This window comes from Nansenia antarctica (genome assembly GCF_963989245.1).
Source record: "Nansenia antarctica genome assembly, chromosome: 7".
NCBI classification, from domain to species: domain Eukaryota; kingdom Metazoa; phylum Chordata; class Actinopteri; order Argentiniformes; family Microstomatidae; genus Nansenia; species Nansenia antarctica.
Window position 1 is genome coordinate 41,674,308 of NC_137677.1, and position 18,178 is coordinate 41,692,485.

Below are 18,178 nucleotides of genomic sequence, written 5' to 3' on the forward strand. Positions count from 1 at the left end.
AGAGAGAGAGACACAGAGAGAGACAGAGAGAGAGAGAGAGAGAGAGCTGTGTGATCAAAATGAGAGAGGAGAGAAGAGAGAGGGCCCCTCAGGCCCACACCCTTATTTATAAACAATAGTATGGAAATACAGTCACAAACAATGGCCTATCACCTTCACTGTATAGATGCTTGAGGTGTGAAGAGTAGGAGACCCCAATATGATGTCACCCTGGCCGAAAAGTCATTCCAGGTTAAAGTTCAAATCAGATTCACAGGAAGTCATTCTAACAATGCCCATATATGGACAGCACTTCCTGAGGCAAAAACATATGGCCCTTGAGACAAAGGATGTGTTTACAAGGTGTCATAAAACCCCCATTGTCAGGAGTATCTTACAGAGCCAAAAGCAAGTTAAAAGACAAATAATACAGGCCCATATTATACAATTCATGTACGTATATGTGTGTGTAAAAATTCAAGTAAAAAATTAAAAGTTCAAGTAAAAATATACTACACATTCTATGCAGCTAAACCAGTGGAGGAAGATGGATCACACAGGAAACACACAGACACATCTTTTTTTGAATAATAAGCCTCTCTTCAGAAGGACTTCCCACTTTTCTTCTCTCCCGCCAACGAGTCATCCAGCAGCAGCTTCCTGTCTCCCCCTCTGCCTCCCCTCTCCCTTAAAACCCCACCCCTTCCTCTCCTCTGCCTCCCCTCTCCCTTAAAACCCCACCCCTTTCTCTCCTCTCCCTCCCCTCTCCCTTAAAACCCCACCCCTCCCCCTCCTCTGCCTCCCCTCTCTATATAAACCCCACCCCTTCCCCTCCTCTGCAGTTCTGCTTTCTCTCTGAATCCTCAACGTCAGCCTGAAGAATTAACAGACAAAATGGTGAGTGCTGACGTAGTTTAAAATCTCTATCTCTCATTGTGTTTGTTTCAAAAGGAAGAAAATCAAAAGCAGTCTCTTAAATTACTCCTTGTATTACAAAGGCTAGCTGTCTTACTCATTTTACTTATGCATTAAAACAATAAGATTTGTATTTCCTTTGTCTCTCTAATTGTATAGGTTCTATGGATCAGGGATTAGTGTGCTGTATGGCCATTTAGATTGATATAAATATATAATACAATATATATATATATTTATATAGAACAAATGTTCACTATTACTGACAATCATCACTAGCCTCAAATCCTGAGTCAGATGGCTCTTTTCTTCTTCTCACTTTGTCATTGTCTGACATGTTCAACTAACCGTTGTTCTGACAGTGACCGTCTCACTAACAAGGTCATATGAAGAGATCCTTTGTCAGGTTTGCAGTGAAGAATGAGGATGATTTGACTGATCAGTGAGGAGGATTGTGGTAGATGAGGGCACAATAGCTCAGAGAGGAGCAGTCTCTGGGATGGTAGCCATTTTGCTGCAGCTGTTAGGGTATGTGTGAGAGATATCCCTCCCTGTTACACTGCACTGGGTGTGGAGCTGGACCAGACAGGGGTGGTGGGAGGAGAGAGAAAAGAGGAAAGAGGAGGAGGGGGAGGCGGAGAGAGAGGCAGCAGCCTCTCCCTTGAAAGGCAGGGCCTTTATCCTCTGCGACACACATATCTAGTTCCACTGCTCTTGTAAATACAGAGTCACAGAGAGATGATTTACAAAGCTGCCTTTCATTCCGACTACAGTAGCTTTAGTAGCAGAAGCTCATGTAGTACAGATGGTGGTTAGCTTACTAGGCTTGTCATTTGACTAAATGGGTGACCATATCCCTCTTGTATTTGCTAATCAAATTTCTGACACAGACCTTACAGTTGTGCCCATGGAAGTCATGTCCAGATATATAATTAAGTACATTATAATATACAATATAAGTACAGTGAAAGCAAAATGTTTCATTGTACACAAACGGTTCCTACTAGTTATTTACTCATTCACACTTCTAAGTGTAACGTGACTTTTACTCACTTAGATAAAATGTCATCAATCCCATCCATTTCATACTCTATAAACCTTTTTGTCTCGAATGTATACATTTGTATCATGCGACTTAAGTTTCCACAATGGTCTCCTTTACCATTTATCCCTCTTTTCCCCAGCGTGAGTGTATTTCTATGCATGTCGGCCAAGCCGGGGTCCAGATGGGCAATGCCTGCTGGGAGCTGTATTGTCTGGAACACGGGATCCAGCCGGATGGACAGATGCCCAGTGACAAAACCTGTGGAGGAGGAGACGACTCCTTTAACACCTTCTTCAGTGAGACAGGAGCAGGGAAACACGTCCCAAGAGCCATCTTTGTTGACCTGGAACCAACAGTCATAGGTGAGCAGAGACTCATAACTTCTGATCTGTATGATTATGGTTCATTTATAAGGTGTGACGGTAAGACGTATTCCTTTAATGTCCTGGTTTATCACTGGCTGATGTTTCTGCCTTTGTCTTTCAGATGAGGTGCGTACAGGTATCTACCGCCAGTTGTTCCACCCCGAGCAGCTCATCACTGGCAAGGAGGATGCTGCCAATAACTACGCCCGTGGGCACTACACTATCGGAAAGGAGATCATCGACCTGGTGTTGGACAGGACACGCAAACTGGTGAGGTAGCATTTGATAGGTTTTTCCAAATATGAAAGCAGAGTGTAATATCAGAATGAACCAAAAACAGTTTTTGTGTTTTTTTAGGCTGACCAGTGCACTGGTCTCCAAGGGTTCCTCATCTTCCACAGCTTTGGAGGGGGCACTGGCTCTGGGTTCACCTCTCTGCTGATGGAACGTCTCTCTGTCGACTACGGAAAGAAGTCCAAACTGGAGTTCGCTGTTTATCCAGCTCCTCAAGTGTCCACAGCTGTGGTGGAGCCCTACAACTCCATCCTGACCACCCACACCACCCTGGAGCACTCTGACTGTGCCTTCATGGTGGACAATGAGGCCATCTATGACATCTGTCGCAGAAATCTTGACATTGAGCGTCCCTCCTACACTAACCTCAACAGGCTCATAGGTCAGATTGTTTCCTCTATCACAGCCTCTCTGCGCTTCGATGGAGCTCTCAATGTCGATCTGACCGAGTTCCAGACCAACTTGGTGCCCTATCCCCGTATCCACTTCCCTCTGGCCACCTATGCCCCAGTCATCTCTGCTGAGAAAGCCTACCATGAGCAGCTGTCAGTGGCTGACATCACCAACGCCTGCTTTGAACCAGCCAATCAGATGGTGAAGTGTGACCCTCGTCACGGCAAATACATGGCATGTTGCTTGCTCTACCGTGGAGATGTGGTGCCCAAAGATGTCAACTCTGCCATTGCTGCCATCAAAACCAAGAGGAGCATCCAGTTTGTGGACTGGTGTCCTACTGGCTTCAAGGTGGGGATCAACTACCAGCCCCCTACGGCGGTACCTGGAGGAGACTTGGCCAAGGTCCAGAGGGCCGTGTGCATGCTGAGCAACACCACCGCCATCGCTGAGGCCTGGGCCCGTCTGGACCACAAGTTTGACCTGATGTACGCCAAGCGGGCCTTCGTGCACTGGTATGTGGGTGAGGGCATGGAGGAGGGAGAGTTCTCTGAGGCCAGGGAAGACATGGCCGCCCTGGAGAAGGATTATGAAGAGGTGGGCACAGATAGTGTGGGAGAAGAGGATGAGGAAGGAGAGGAGTATTGATGGTCCAAATAACATACAGGTTGAAGTCAAAGGCTTGGCCACGTTACATTCCAACACTGTTGGAGACCGACACTTTACATGACGGTAATACATTCTCAATGCTATGTTAATGATCTAACTGCTACATGAAGTCATGATGACTCAATATTCTCAATAAATATTGCATAAACCTCCAGAATGTGTGGTCCTTTTATCAGTCTATGATAGAGTTTGGAGAAAACTGTCTGGTTTCCCATACACAGATTAAACCTAACCCTAGACTATACATAAGAAAAAAGAAGAAAAAATAAGCTTTTCCATTCAAAGTGTGATTTAGTCCAGGACTAGGCTTAATCTGTTTCTGGGAAACCACCACTACATCTTCAAGGAAAAAGGGTAAATTAAGCACTTTTGAGTAAATTCTAAGCCTTTTGAGATACACAGAGAAGATGGTTTGTTATTTCCCATTTCCTGGCATTGATGAGAAAAGTGTGAACAGAAGATTTTACCACAGGGAAATATGTAGATTGAATAAATGATTCACAAACTCATTTTGTTCTCTTGGTATAGCACAGGGGTGGCCAACCAGTCGGAGACTAAAGAGCCCAAAAAAATGGTTGGGGTACCAGAAAGAGCCACATCATGCGGGCTCACAAAAGCTCTCACTCTCACACACACACACACACACACACACACACACACACACACACACACACACGCAATACATTTCCAATAGGCTATGAGACCAGTGTTGTCATTTCAGCAAAGGCCAAGGTATGGCAAGGTCTGAGTGGGGGGGGGTTTTGGTGGATTTTTTTTAGCCAAATCAGTTGTGCAATAGTCAATTTTGGTGAGTTGTTTCTATACAATTGACTTATATGACTTTAAGGTAATGAATAAAGGAGACAACTACAGTATGTAGGTGGTAATCTACATCTTTCCTAGTGGCAGACTGGTTCAATCTCCTTAGAAACAAAACATTACAGATTTAGCTATTCTCAACTCTAAATTAACTGCACTGTTAAAACACTAGTATTGTAAGACCTCACCTGTGTCCCTGTACGTGTCTCTGCTGCCCTTTGGCCAAAAAAGGTCTTTATGTCCATTTTCCTTTTTTCCCCTGGCATATTTGTGTTACCAGCTCACCTATTAAAAGTGAGACGATTGACAATATCAAAACATGCTTGCACACACATATAACTTACACACAAGTTCGTTTTACTGGCCCCAATTTGGTACAATTATTACTGAAATTATTGAGAATAGAGACATTGTTGACATATGTAAACTAGCTGTTGTAATCTTTAATGTTCGCTAACTAGCTTGTTAGAGTTAGCTTCACAATCGCGGGTGACGTTAAGTCCGTTTTTTAAGTCCGTTTTTTCAACATGTTTGACAGAACATGACATGAACTTGTTCATTAATATATTACATTTGCACCAACAGTATTATGGCGTTTATACAGTTTGTTTAACCCACCTGAATGAACGAGAATCATGGACAAGGTTTTAACATTAACGTTACTTGTGGCTTGTTTACTGAGGAACCGATGTCCCGCTCCACCAGTGTTGCCAGATTGGGCTACTTTTGGTCACACTGGATGGGTGGATTTGGCAGCTTTTAGACTGGTTGGGCTGGAAATGGTCAAATCCCGTCTGGCAACCCTGCGCTCCACTACAGCGCTTGGCTAGTGGGGTGAGATGGAGCCGGGAGGATTTTGAGTTACCGTTGTGTGGAGTGAATAAAATCACCAAAATGACACAACGTGATTCAGATTAAATTTTCTGGGGATTTTTTTATTTTTGAATCCAGGTATGGCGAGTGCCATATATTGCCATACCAAAACAATGTCTATCGAGACACAGAGAGTGAGCCACGCACTTTTAATGAATGGATTAAAGAGCCGCACACAGACAGGCAAAGAGCCACATGCGGCATACTATAGCATGTCCCATAAATAATAGTATTCGAATTGCAACATATTTGTCTTTATTTGACCTGTCCACACATATGTTCCTTCAATATCCACTCATAAAACCATTTCAGTGTTCGAGGTTCCAACAGCAGCCTCACAATTTTTTATCTGAACAATGCAAAACATATATACATACATTTAAAGGGAATTGCAGCTTGTCACATTAAGATATTGTTGTATATATTTTGCCATATTGTATATTGTTTATTGTATATTGTATATTTTTCTTTCGGAATATGAGAAGTGAGACACACAAACACTATGAGGTCGTAGTAGCCATGAACATCTTTTTAATATTAAGTAATGTTGAAACACGTGTTCGTATGTCATGTTTCAAGGCTCGGAGAGGGAGTCTACAGCAGGGTTCTGCCACTAGATGGCAGCAAAAGGTCAAATGGCAAATGACACTCGCCAATGAAACTGTTCTGGAAACGTTTTGTTTCTGTTTCTCTGCAGCCATTAGGAATTGGCTAGTTTATTAATTGGTAAGGTCATGTGTTATGTGCTATACATTTACCCTTTAAACTGAAACAGTATACATAATTGATTATTATACAATAATACCTTATCCTGCCTGTGATTCACTGCCTGTATTTACATGGGTACATTTGGTATCAAAGTTCATTTGTTGGCTTGTTTGATCACAATGCAACAGGCAGGGATGACGTTTCCGAACACTGGCATGTTCTGGACCTTCTGTGTTTGTCCTCTCTCGGCGGGGGCCTCAGCTGATCGTGACGTAGCTGCGCCAGCAGGAGGAGGGGGGTACACAGCCAGTAGAGGCGGGGGGCTGTCAAGTTATGGTTCGGCCAGGCCACCGAGGAATAAGGGCATCGAATAAGGAGGAATGATATGGTTTCGTGGTGGTGTAGACGTTTCTAAATCCATTGGACTTGGACCCCCCCCTCTATTGAGCGACTGTCACGACGCGCGTCACGGAAGGTCTAGTTAATTCCCATTCTTAAAGGGGGAGCGAAGAGAGACACCCAAACTACCCGCGGATACAACTCAGAAGGTATAGTACATTCATTATCATAAGCATACAATTATTATCCATTGTAATCGTATGGCGCGACGTGAAATGCTTCATGAACTGTTCGGTGTAAAAGCATTAACCCGCATTTAAAACAACCCCACGGCCGACACATAGCGCGCTTACCATATTAGGCAACATTTAGTCACCGTCTGATTCCCCACGTCTTGAAATTGAAACATTGTTTTTGAGCCACTCAAATGTGTAAACCCGTTCTCCCACCCTCCAGCAGCCGCATGGGTGTGTGTGTGTGTGTGTGTGTGTGTGTGTGTGTGTGTGTGTGTGTGTGTGTGTGTGTGTGTGTGTGTGTGTGTGTGTGTGTGTGTGTGTGTGTGTGTGTGTGTGTGTGTGTGCGCGTGTGTGTGTGTGTGTGTGTGTGTGGGTGTGTGTGTGCGTGTGTGTGTGTGTGTTTTGGTCGCAGCTGTCAGAGGTGTCATATCTCCAGGGAGCGAGCTGGAAATAACATCATATTGTGTCCGGCTTCCAGGGAGCTGAAGGCGCATGTTCAGCCTCAGGGGGAATAGTTTAGTTTAGTCTGGAATCCCCCTTGTCTAGGTTTTAGACTTATTAATTACACTGACATGTGCTTAGGATGCTGCCTATATTAAGACTTCCCAATAAGAGATAATATCCCATACATTATGGTTGCCATATAAATGGTTTCTAAGTAGTTTAACTACCTCCAGTAATTAATTCATACATTAGTTCTAAAATCCTAATAATAACATTTCCAGACATAAATCAATAACTCATCGGTGGAAAATGACCATAGTCGTTTTGGTCCTTAACAAAAAAGTCGCTTGTATGTGGCTACACTGTTATTAAAGCTTCATAACTGCATTGATGAAAGCCTATAATGTGCACACACAGACTAAAACTATTAGAAAGACAACCATAATGTAACCAACATGTATGTATGTACCAAAATGCCAACTCACTCAGTAGGCTATGCCTCAAAATAGGGTAAGAGGTTAGATGAGATTTTACACCAAGCTATACCAAGGTACTTTAGAAGTTTGTTTTACTTTCAGTTTGTGTGTTGTCAACAGTTGCAGTGAAGGTGAGGGGAAGACATGGTGGATTACTATGACATTCTGGGAGTGTCACGAAACTCCACTCAGGAGGATATCAAAAAGGCGTAAGTTGAAGACTCCTTCAATGACAGTGACTACTCTGTTTCTGCATAGCTTTCCTTTAGATGAGGAGAGATGTAGTTTATCAGGATGGGCTATTGATAGCTCACTACACTGATAGAGTTACCGGACACACGTCTCTGAAACATTCATGACTCAGCAGTGTTAGCTTAAGGACCATTAATGTGTCTCTCTCCAGGGGTGGCATTGAGTTTCCTCTTTCAAATCAATTGTCTGACTCTGTGGGTGCCCTCATGTTTATTTGATTGGTTTTTTAAAATAAAATAAAAGAACTATCCAGGTTAGAGATTTAATCTTATTTTTAAGAGAGACCTGAACAGTCTTCACCACACTTCTGACAATAACCTGACTTTGTGGACTCTAGTTGTAAAACATTTTGTGTCATATGATACAGTGGTTTCCAATGTTTAGGTGTTTGTAATTTATTCGTAATAACCCATACTAATGGGTCAATGGGTACAATACCCACACCTTCAGGAGTGCAGTACAAAATTGCTAAATATGTACATAATCTGTAATCTGCAATTAGTACAGCCAAGACAAGTTATTGCAAAGCTATTCCCCCCTCAAAAAATAAAATGCTAGGGGAAATTCACTGGTATTTTTCACAGTTGTATAGAAAGGACTACAGGAGTTGACTAAATAGGGATCAAAGTAAACTAATAAATCTTCTTGGACTTTATTCTCTTGTCAGGTCATATCTGCAATAAAGTGCAGCAGGCTGCCACCTAAGGCCAAAAGTAGACTACAACTTTACCTTCCTTTCCTTGTTTCCCTTGTTATTAAATATGATCTGTGTCTAACTGTGTGTGTGTGTGTGTGTGTGTGTGTGTGTGTGTCTACAGCTACAGGAAGCAGGCCCTGCGATGGCACCCAGACAAGAACCCAGACAACAAGGAGGAGGCAGAGAGTAAATTTAAGCAGGTCGCCGAAGCCTATGAAGTTCTGTCAGACAGTAAGAAACCATTTTGTTTTTAAAACCACCCGTTTGTTGAGGGTCTCTTCTCTGTGCTGGGTTTAATGCTATGTTATGTCTTATGTTTCTCTCAGAAAGCAAGAGGGAGGCGTACAATACTTACGGCAAAGAACGAATGCCAAACACAGGTGACGGAATATCAGTTAACAGTTAAAGCAATTGCCAATGTGTAACAGTGTTATTCAATCTTGTTCATTCATTCATTTATGACCAGGCTCAGGCTCCAGCAGTAGCTCTCCAGGTCCAGCAGATTACCCAGGGTTCACCTTCACATTCCGCAGTCCAGAGGAGGTGTTTCAGGAGTTCTTCGGGGGGCAGGATCCTTTCGCCACTTTCTTCGGTGAGTCTGCCGATATCATATGTGACACAGTCTGATCATCTGGTCCTCATGTTGGGATCCGATGCAATGACCAGACTTTTCTTTCAAAAAAGTTGAATACATTTCCGGGTTGTTGAAAATCAATAGTATTTGCTAGTCAACTAACACAGCTTGTTTTGTGAGCGTGCTAACAATGTAAAGTAGTGTTATAGTTAACTATGTAGCAGTGGGGATTACTCACCCAATCCATTTCATTGCAGCATTTTGGCTTGACTAGCGAGTTTGTGTTGTGATTCGTATTTCCATAGTTCTGTGTTTCAAAAGAAAAGTCGGAACATTTTGATTTGATTGGAAATTATTTCCAGCGGAGAAAAGCTTTAAACGGGATACTGTCATTTGCCTACCTTGCTATTACCAGGCAGTGACAGTCTATGGCTGCAAAAGGGCACGGTCGCCCCTAAGCTTTAGCAAATATATTGTGGTTTACTTAATACTGTTCAGCACTTGAGGTTACATTCAATGCATGACTTGTGCTATATTCATAGTTTGCACGTGTTGTCACGGCATAATGGGAACGCCCACCTGGCGGGCAAAACAAATCTTTCTTCCGCTGCCTGCCAGCTATTTTATCAGGTTTTTACCAAGTAATTAGTTGTTTGACAAAATGCTGGATAGTTGCTGTGCAATCGGGTGCACTAACCGACGAGGAGACGACCCTGGGTTGGGCTTCTACAGAATTCCGTCAGAAAAAGAAAACCCAGAGAGGAGAATATTGTGGATTTGTGCTATTAGACGTGCCTCAGTCCCTGGGGAGTCCCTTTACTCTATTATACTGAGCCAATTACCACTATTGCACTATGGTCATTGTTCATATTGTATTCCACCCCTGTACATTGTACCGCACATTTCAAATCTTTTATCTAGTATTTTTTGTATATATAGTTATTTTTAATCTTGTCGTATCATATTGTTATTTATTGGTTTTGTTTGCAATGCACCGTGGATGAGAGGGAAACACAATTTCAGCCCTCGGTATGTCTGTACATATATTGGATTGACAATAAAGCTGACTTTGACTTTGACTAATTATTCTATTTTTAGTCATTATCTTTGCATAATCGTTCTGACATGGTTTGTTTTTGTGGACGCTACCAGCTTGGAGTTGGTTGTGTCTGTCCTTTAGCTAGCTAGTTAACAATAGCATTATTGACCGTTTGTACTTTTGTACGCTTTCATCCTGGCGGCAGTGTGAGGGGAAGGATTCTCCACAAGATAGATGTAGACATCACTGAACTGGAGCTCTGGCAGCGACTTCGCTGTTTTTAGTGATTGAAATACTGCGGCGGGTGCTGTAGTTTGTTCACATATCTTTGTTTTCCTTCTTTTGAGAGGTGATCCAAATAATCATTGCTTGAAACAGGTGGGAAAATTACAGGTCGGTGCTGCAGTTCTACGGAGTTTCCACTATGTTTTGCCCGCCAGGGCTCTGCGCCAGTCACGTGACTGCAAACTATGAATAGGCTAAATAAAATTATGAAAGCGGCAAGTAGCAAGTGTGCGCATCAAAGGCATTAGGCACGTAACATCCATGCTGTATAAACACATGACAACTGTGCGTTATTTCCCGAACTTTGCCCGAACCCCCCCATTGAATTGCTCAATTTGAATTTAAAAAATGAATTTGAATCACATCATTTGAATTTGTATTGTTTAACTTGAATAACTGAATTGAAAAACTGAATCAAGTTAAACAATACAAATTCAACTTATGTGATTCATTTTTTTAAATTAAAGTATTCAAATTGAGCAATTCAAATTCAAATGTCAGTAATTCAAATTCAGTTTCTAGTGGCACAGATCTCTGCCCATAAACTACCATCACCTTATCACCTTATTACCTCATCCTACTTGTTTATATTATCACCCTACTCATTTACTTTATTCTATTATTGTTGATTTTGTATTCTGCTACTATTGTTGCTATTGCTGCTATTGTTGATTGTTAATTTAGTTGATTTTATATCCTGCTTTATTTTATTATTGCTTATTATTTATTATCTGCTGCAATGCCAATGTCTCAGAACCTGAACCTAATAATTTTACTCTGTACATTGGTGTAATAAAAGCAATTCTGATTCTGATTCTGTATATAAACACTCCCTTATATTGCTGCTCTATGTGTCTCACTCTCCTTCTGGTCTCACTGCCTTTCAGATGACTTCAACTTCGGAGGGATGCATGGCGGAATGCATAGTGGGATGCACAGTAGTTTCCATGGACACACAGGCACGTCCAGACTCGGCCCCAGCAGATTCTTCTCCTTCCCTTCAGCTGGAGGTAAAGTAGACCACGTTAATGCCAGGAGAATAACTAGCGCCGTAGAGATTAGATGAATCATTGACAACTACTAGACAGCTGTTTATTTGTGTATTCATCGAATCAGACAAAGGACAAGACGTTAAAGCTAGAGTGAGTGATGTGGAGTCAAGTAAACAGGTGTGTTGTCGTACCAAGAAAGCTCAGTTCAAGCGCTTAGCAACCCTTTGTCTTAAGCTATCGGAATGGAAATGGTGATTCACACTTTCAAATCGGGGGTCTTCATTTCATTGTTAACTTGTAGCCTATTGTTGTGTGTCTCTGAAAATGACAACTTTCTCCAGTGTGTCAATGTTTACATTGAGCAGTTCATGACTTTCATAGCTTATGACTAGGGTTGATCTTGATCTTGAAAGTTCTACTGACATGCATGCGTATACTTTAAGCTGTGTCCTTCTTAGTTTATGTAGGAGCTAAAGTATAAAAGTATACTGCATTCTGTGATAGCAATTTGAGAAAGAAAATAACAGTGATCGGTTTGAAGAAAAAAACTGTCTGAAAGCAAGACATTTGTCAGACTCGATTCCTCTGAGATAACTCTGTAATTCTCTTCGGGTGAGATGTTATTTTGCAAACAATTTACAGCAAGCTGTTTACATCCTCTTTTTAGCAGACGTTACTTTGTGACTGTTCTTTATGTGGTCGTCTGCTAATTAAGTCTGCAGTTCATTATGGACGTTGTGAGCAAAGCCAAGCACTCCCTGTGGCACTCAGGCAAATGATGAGATTCTAATCTTATTTAGAAATCATCAAAACTAAGCTGAGATGTTATAATAAGGAAAAAAAAAAATATTGATTCTGATTCTTCTAACCAGTTTTTCATGCGTTTCTTTATTTCACATCACACCAAAAAGTAAATGCTAGTATTTTAAACTTGTGATTAATCATGATTAACTTGATTATTATTATAAAATTTTTTGGGGGGACAGCACTACTTATATGTGATTGTGTTGTAACAACAACACAATGATGACACAGAAACACACTCAAATTACCATAATAACACAGTAATAACACGTGACACGTGACTAACACTGACAGATATTTATAGCTGACAGCTGTCAATCTAGAGGCGGAGTGGTTGGGGTGGGGTTAACCAGCTATTGTTACCGCCCATTACCTGGCTGTGTGAAGGTGTGAAAAAGAACCAAATCTTAGAACAGCTTTTTCTCAGGATTGTGATTTCAGCGGTAGCAACATTCAAATACTCATGTCGTCTTCAGTTACAATCTGTAGTTTAAGCACACGTAAAAAACAGAAAAATGCCTACTGGTTGCACTTTTCACTAGCAGCTGTCACATATTGTTTGTATTCACTGCTTAGAAGTAAACGTGGCCTGTCTTCATTCATCTTCTGTAGTGGATTTCACCTCCTTCTCGTCCTCCATCGGGGGGATGGATGGGATGGACAGCATGGGAGGAGGAATGGGCAACTTCAAATCTGTGTCCACCTCCACGCGCGTCGTCAACGGCAAACGCACCGCCACTAAGAAGTCAGTTCACTATCCTCTGATTGGCTCGTGAAGCTTCAGGGTATCTTGTTGTGGCACTTCTCACTTGAATGTGATGATATGATATGGAGGGTGGTACTTCTCCTTGACAGGATCAAAGAGAACGGCCAGGAGAGGACAGAGATAGAGGAAGATGGCGTCTTGAAGACAATCCTAATCAATGGTAAAACACGACATCCGCTTTGTACTGTTCTCTCTCCTCCCTTAGCCAGTTCAACTACCCAGCTCTTCCTCTCAGAACCTATAGCTGTGTGTACATTCAGATGTGAAGGAGGTGTGTGTGGTATGTGTGTGTTTGTGTGTGTATGCGCGCGTGTGTGTTTGTTTGTGTGTGTGTGTTGTTGTGTGTGCGTGCGTGCGTGCGTGCATGCGTGCGTGCGTGTGTATGTGTATGTGTGTGTGCGTGTGTGCGTGTGTGTGCGTGTGCGTGTGTGTGCGCTGCGCGCGTGTGTGCGTGTTTCTCCCAGGTGTGGAGGACGAGATGGCCCTGGCTCTGGAGATCAGCAAGAGAGAGCAGGTGCCCAGCCAGCCGTCGCCACGGCAACACCTCCAGCAGCCCAGCAGCACTCACCAGCCTGTGGCCGAGCCGCAGCCGCCGCCGCCATCGCAGCCCAGGTCCGCAACCCGGCGCTCCTTCAGCTCCGCCCCCTACTTCCACTACCCCCAGGCCGGCGTGGAGGAGGAGGAGGAGGACGAGGACCTGCAGATGGCGCTGGCCTACAGCCTGTCTGAGATGGAGGCCCAGCAGAGGGCCGCCGCCTCGGCCACCGCCGCGGACGTCATCTCAGGTGTGGCTGTGGGGGGTTTGGCGGGTGGTGGTGTGCTTTTGAAACAGAAAGGAGGCGGAGGAGGAGGAGGAAGAGGAGGAGGAGGAGGAGATCAGGTTGAGGGTGGTGGTGGAGGAGGTGTGCTTGAGGAGGGGGGGGGGAGCGAGGGGGGGGTCCCAGAGCAGCCCAGAGCACCCACGGAGGAGGGGTCACGGGGGGCCACCACGGCACACGGCAGGCCCTCTCCTCGGCCGAAGGACGGGGGGCCGGAGGGGGTCCGTCTGCTGGGGGAAAGGGGGGACGGACCGGAGGCTGCTGCTGCTGCTGCTAAAACTGTCAACCACCTCCCGGAGGACGGGGAAGACCCCGATGCCAAGACCAGTGGTAGTGTGAAAAAGAAAAAGAAGTGTGGGTGTGTGGTGTGCTAATTGTGTGTGTGTGTGTGTGTGTGCGCGTGCGTGTGTGTGTGTGCGAGCCCTGCATGCGTGTGTGTGGTCTCAACCACACCCTTGTCGGAATGGTACATAACGGTACATAACCCTGCTCCAGTTTTTTCCCCGCCGTGTCTGCCAGTTTTGCGGTTCGTGCCGCACCTTGGCTGTCATCCACGCTTGTCAGAGGGCATGTTGTGTTATTGGGTCGCTGCTGCCTCGTCCGTTTGCAGATGGCTAACCCCATTAGTTTTTTTTATGGGGGCTAACAAGCTCTAGCTCATTAATCCACATTTTCCCCTTTTTAGGACAGTATTTTCAAGGTTAGGATTAGGAGCATTACATGATCGTGTAATGTGCCAAATCAGTCTCTTATCCCTAAGGGGGATGAGAGCTGGAGAGTTCATAGAATCTCATTGACATTTTGGAGAACTTTATGTTTGTGTGACTTTCAAGGATCTATCCCGTCTAACCCCCCCCCGTCTTTCTTTACCGCTTGTTGTGTCCTGGTAGCTCTGCCTGTCTGAGGAGGCCTCCATAGACACTCTGCCTGTCTGTGTGTCTGTCTGCCTGTCTGTGTGTCCTGGTAGCTCTGCTGTCTGAGGAGGCCTCCATAGACACTCTGCCTGTCTGTGTGTCTGTCTGCCTGTCTGTGTGTCCTGGTAGCTCTGCTGTCTGAGGAGGCCTCCATAGACACTCTGCCTGTCTGTGTGTCTGTCTGCCTGTCTGTGTGTCCTGGTAGCTCTGCTGTCTGAGGAGGCCTCCATAGACACTCTGCCTGTCTGTGTGTCTGTCTGTCCTCCATAGACACTCTGCCTGTCTGTGTGTCTTGTCTGCTTGCCGGTTTGTGTATTTTGGAGCCTTTTCAAACACTCGTATGGAATGCGCCCCTGTAGACATAGACCATCTTTTCTCAAGGCTGAGGGAATTTTGTCTGAACCCTGAGATAATATTGTTCCCGCTTGGCTCCATTGAGAGCTTCATTTTCGTACGTAGCGAAATGGGATATTTATTGAATATTCTATGGGTTTCAAGCCTTTCTTGATGTCACGATTCGATCTATACTACCAGTCATTAAAGTCAGAGTGCTACATTATAGCATTGACAGGCTTCTAAAATCAGTTATGGAATCGCTGCAGTGAAAGCATACTTCTGTTTCTCTGTTTTTCTCTTAGGAATAGATTAGTCACAGACTTTAACAGCATTATAGATAAATTAAACACAGGCCATAACAGTGTTATAGTCAGATTAAACATAGGCCTTAACAGTGTTATAGTCAGATTAAACACACGCAGGCCTTAACAGCATTTTCTAGAAAAAGGACGATATGCAATCGGACGGTACAGTTTCAGCATATAAAGAATATATTACAATATAGAATGGAATGCGACTTTATTGTCCAGCCAAGGATGCCAATTTTCCTTTTTACAATCACAAAGTATCTATTTTAATAGTGTTATGATTGAATATTAATATAGCACATAATTACCAAAGTTATACAGAAAGATCATCTTGATTTGTGCCTTTATACGTGTGTGTTTGTGTGTGTGTGTGTGTGTGTGTCTGTGTGTTTGTGTGTGTGCGAGTGTGAATGTGACGTGAGTGCGAGTGTGCATGACGCATTGATTGTGTGTTTGCCATTCTAAATGTGCCAAGTCATAAAATGAAAACTAACTCACACTACCCACCACCATGGCCTTCTGTCTTGACATAACTGTCATTTTAATTGTTTTCAAATGTTCTAAAGGGAAAGTAACATAGATAGGAGTCTATTATAGAATTCCTGTGAGGAATAGTAAAGTAAAAGGCCTTATTTGTGTGTACAAGACTGATATCACCAGTTGAACAAAGCCCAAAGTGTTTCCTAGCCCGACACAGATACCCAGAATGTTAGCATCATCAACTGTTTGTTTTCTAATGTGAAATTATGGTTTTATGAAGAGTTTATTTTCCAAGTGAGATTGAAGTCAATGAAAGCTTTGAAATTCAATGTAGACTTTTGTCAAGTCAGACAACGAGAGCAATGTCGCCCAAGTGTTCCCTATCGACCCTCCTCTCGAGTGATTGTGTATCTAATGTGAATGTAGAGTGGAAAGAGGATGACATTTCAACATGTTACATCACTGTACTACACTACTTGCTTGTTTCTTTTACAACTTGTCAACAATTGCAAGAAGCAAAAATAAAATTCAACCAAAAGAACAGTCGGGTTATTTGAGGTTTTTGGAACAATGTGGCAGAAATTCTCTCAAATTGAAGAAAAAACAACAAAAACAACCGTATATATTGATATATATTCTTTTTAGCTTTTCTGGCTTCATTTGGTGATCAGTACATGGTGATCGGGGAACTGTAGCTAACATTAGCTGTTGCATTGCTTCTTACCATTGAATGGTTGCACTGTCCTACACCTTAATTGCAGCACGTCATTCTCTGGAAGCTTTCGTTCTAGTTCTTTTTCCCGTAGTGATTCATTCTGTTCCTTCTACTCACCCCTCTATTGGCAGGTTCACCCATCTCCTCCTCCTTTCGCATTCACAGTTGTCCTAGGTATGGCCAGCCTCCGTGCTAACGATGTCTGTGGAGCCTAGTCATTATCAACGCTTGAGTCACGCCAATGACATGTCGCTGTTTGCCGATGATGTTGTTTTCTTTTCAGCCATCTTTCTGTTGCGTCGTCCTTTTCCTAGTGCTCATCTGTTGTTGTCCTTCTGCTTGAGGCCCTGTCCACACCTATACGTTTTTTTGATAAACGTGGATTTTTATATTCGTTTTGGGGGGTTCGTCCAGACGCAAACAAATTTTTGCCCCCTGAAAACGAAGATTTTTAAAAACGCCTGCCAGAGTGAAGATTTTAAAAAACGCTGTATATTTTTGACGTATGGACGAGATAGACAGAGTTTTTTGTATTCGTCACGTCATCATGCGCGTAGATTTCTATGATCATGCGCACTGCAGCTGTTTGCTGTTCCCTCCAACGTCATATCCTGGCACCAGTAACTACTTTGTTTACAACAGGCAAGGTGTTCGAGGCTACACAAGCGAGGAAAATGCATGTGTACAAAGTGCTTCTAGTTCTTTCACTGTTAACTGGACTTTTAACCTGTTCACAGATAAATGCACAGTTAATGATCGAGAACATTGAGAGACAGAGGCGTCTGATTGAACAGCGGGGCTATGAGGTTAAAATTATATCGCCGACTACTGGTGTGGAATGCTCAATGACAGCGTTTATATTGCTTTTAAACATGCTGGTGTGGACGGTCATATTTTTATATACGAAAAACGTTTATCAAAAAAACGTATTGGTGTGGACATAGCCTGAGTTGATGATGTCATGTTGATTTCTTCTCCTGTGGTGTCCTCACCCGTCTCACTCTTCCTGCTTCCTGTTTCAGACTCAGACTTCCAGGCCTTCACTGGCTGACTGGCCCCTGCTGCTCTCCTCCCCCCCGCCCCCTCCTGAGGTAAAGCCCAGTCTGAGCCTCCAGCGCCTGCTCCACCTTCACTACTGTGGCACCCTCCCACCCTTTAGATCACCTCCACCCACCCCAGACCACCCCATTCTTGCCAACCCTAGACCACCTTTAAGGAATGAGACTTTAGTTTCCACCCACAATCATTGAAATCTGCCCACCCCAGTGTTTTCCAGATCACATTCCTGCTACCTATACCTTTCCTAGATCACCCCACACCTTCCTGTGTGTTGCCCTACAGTCTTTGTCTACCCCTCTAAAAGCCGCTTCGAGACTCTAGACTCCAGTCTAGAATGACATGGTTACCAATTGAGGGCTAGAGAAGAAGAACATTGAACATTCATTTGAATAGGATTACTTAACCTAAACATTTTGAAATTGCTGTGGGTCTGCAGTGAAACAGTTGTTCTCCTGGGTTTGATTGTGTTTTTAAGATGACAGTTTAGCCGTAACTGTACTGTACATCTCAAGCCTTTTGCTGTCCATACACTCTTAGAAAAAAGGGTTCCAAAAATGGTTGTAGGGAGCACCTTTTTGGCCGGC

The 18,178-nt window shown here is 43.5% G+C and overlaps 2 protein-coding genes across 2 annotated transcripts in view; both read left to right on the forward strand.

Annotated features, from left to right (window-relative positions):
* The first annotated feature begins 2,105 nt into the window (after nt 1-2,105).
* On the forward strand, nt 2,106-3,770 carry LOC308162103 (tubulin alpha chain). Its single transcript, XM_080536205.1, has 3 exons — nt 2,106-2,301; nt 2,426-2,574; nt 2,662-3,770. Exons 1-3 carry the CDS (start codon nt 2,121-2,123, stop codon nt 3,637-3,639), a joined length of 1,308 nt encoding a protein of 435 aa, XP_080392331.1. The 5' UTR covers nt 2,106-2,120; the 3' UTR covers nt 3,640-3,770.
* A 2,657-nt stretch (nt 3,771-6,427) lies between these two features.
* Nucleotides 6,428-18,178, forward strand: part of dnajb2 (DnaJ heat shock protein family (Hsp40) member B2) — a 13,225-nt gene continuing 1,474 nt past the window's right edge. Inside the window, exons 1-10 of the mRNA XM_080535570.1 lie at nt 6,428-6,608; nt 7,676-7,764; nt 8,626-8,735; nt 8,831-8,884; nt 8,971-9,096; nt 11,290-11,412; nt 12,811-12,943; nt 13,054-13,124; nt 13,429-13,749; nt 17,558-17,626. Coding sequence (XP_080391696.1) covers nt 7,700-7,764; nt 8,626-8,735; nt 8,831-8,884; nt 8,971-9,096; nt 11,290-11,412; nt 12,811-12,943; nt 13,054-13,124; nt 13,429-13,749; nt 17,558-17,586 — 1,032 coding nt within the window. The 5' untranslated portion in view covers nt 6,428-6,608; nt 7,676-7,699 and the 3' untranslated portion in view covers nt 17,587-17,626. The remainder of the gene's footprint in view (nt 6,609-7,675; nt 7,765-8,625; nt 8,736-8,830; nt 8,885-8,970; nt 9,097-11,289; nt 11,413-12,810; nt 12,944-13,053; nt 13,125-13,428; nt 13,750-17,557; nt 17,627-18,178) is intronic.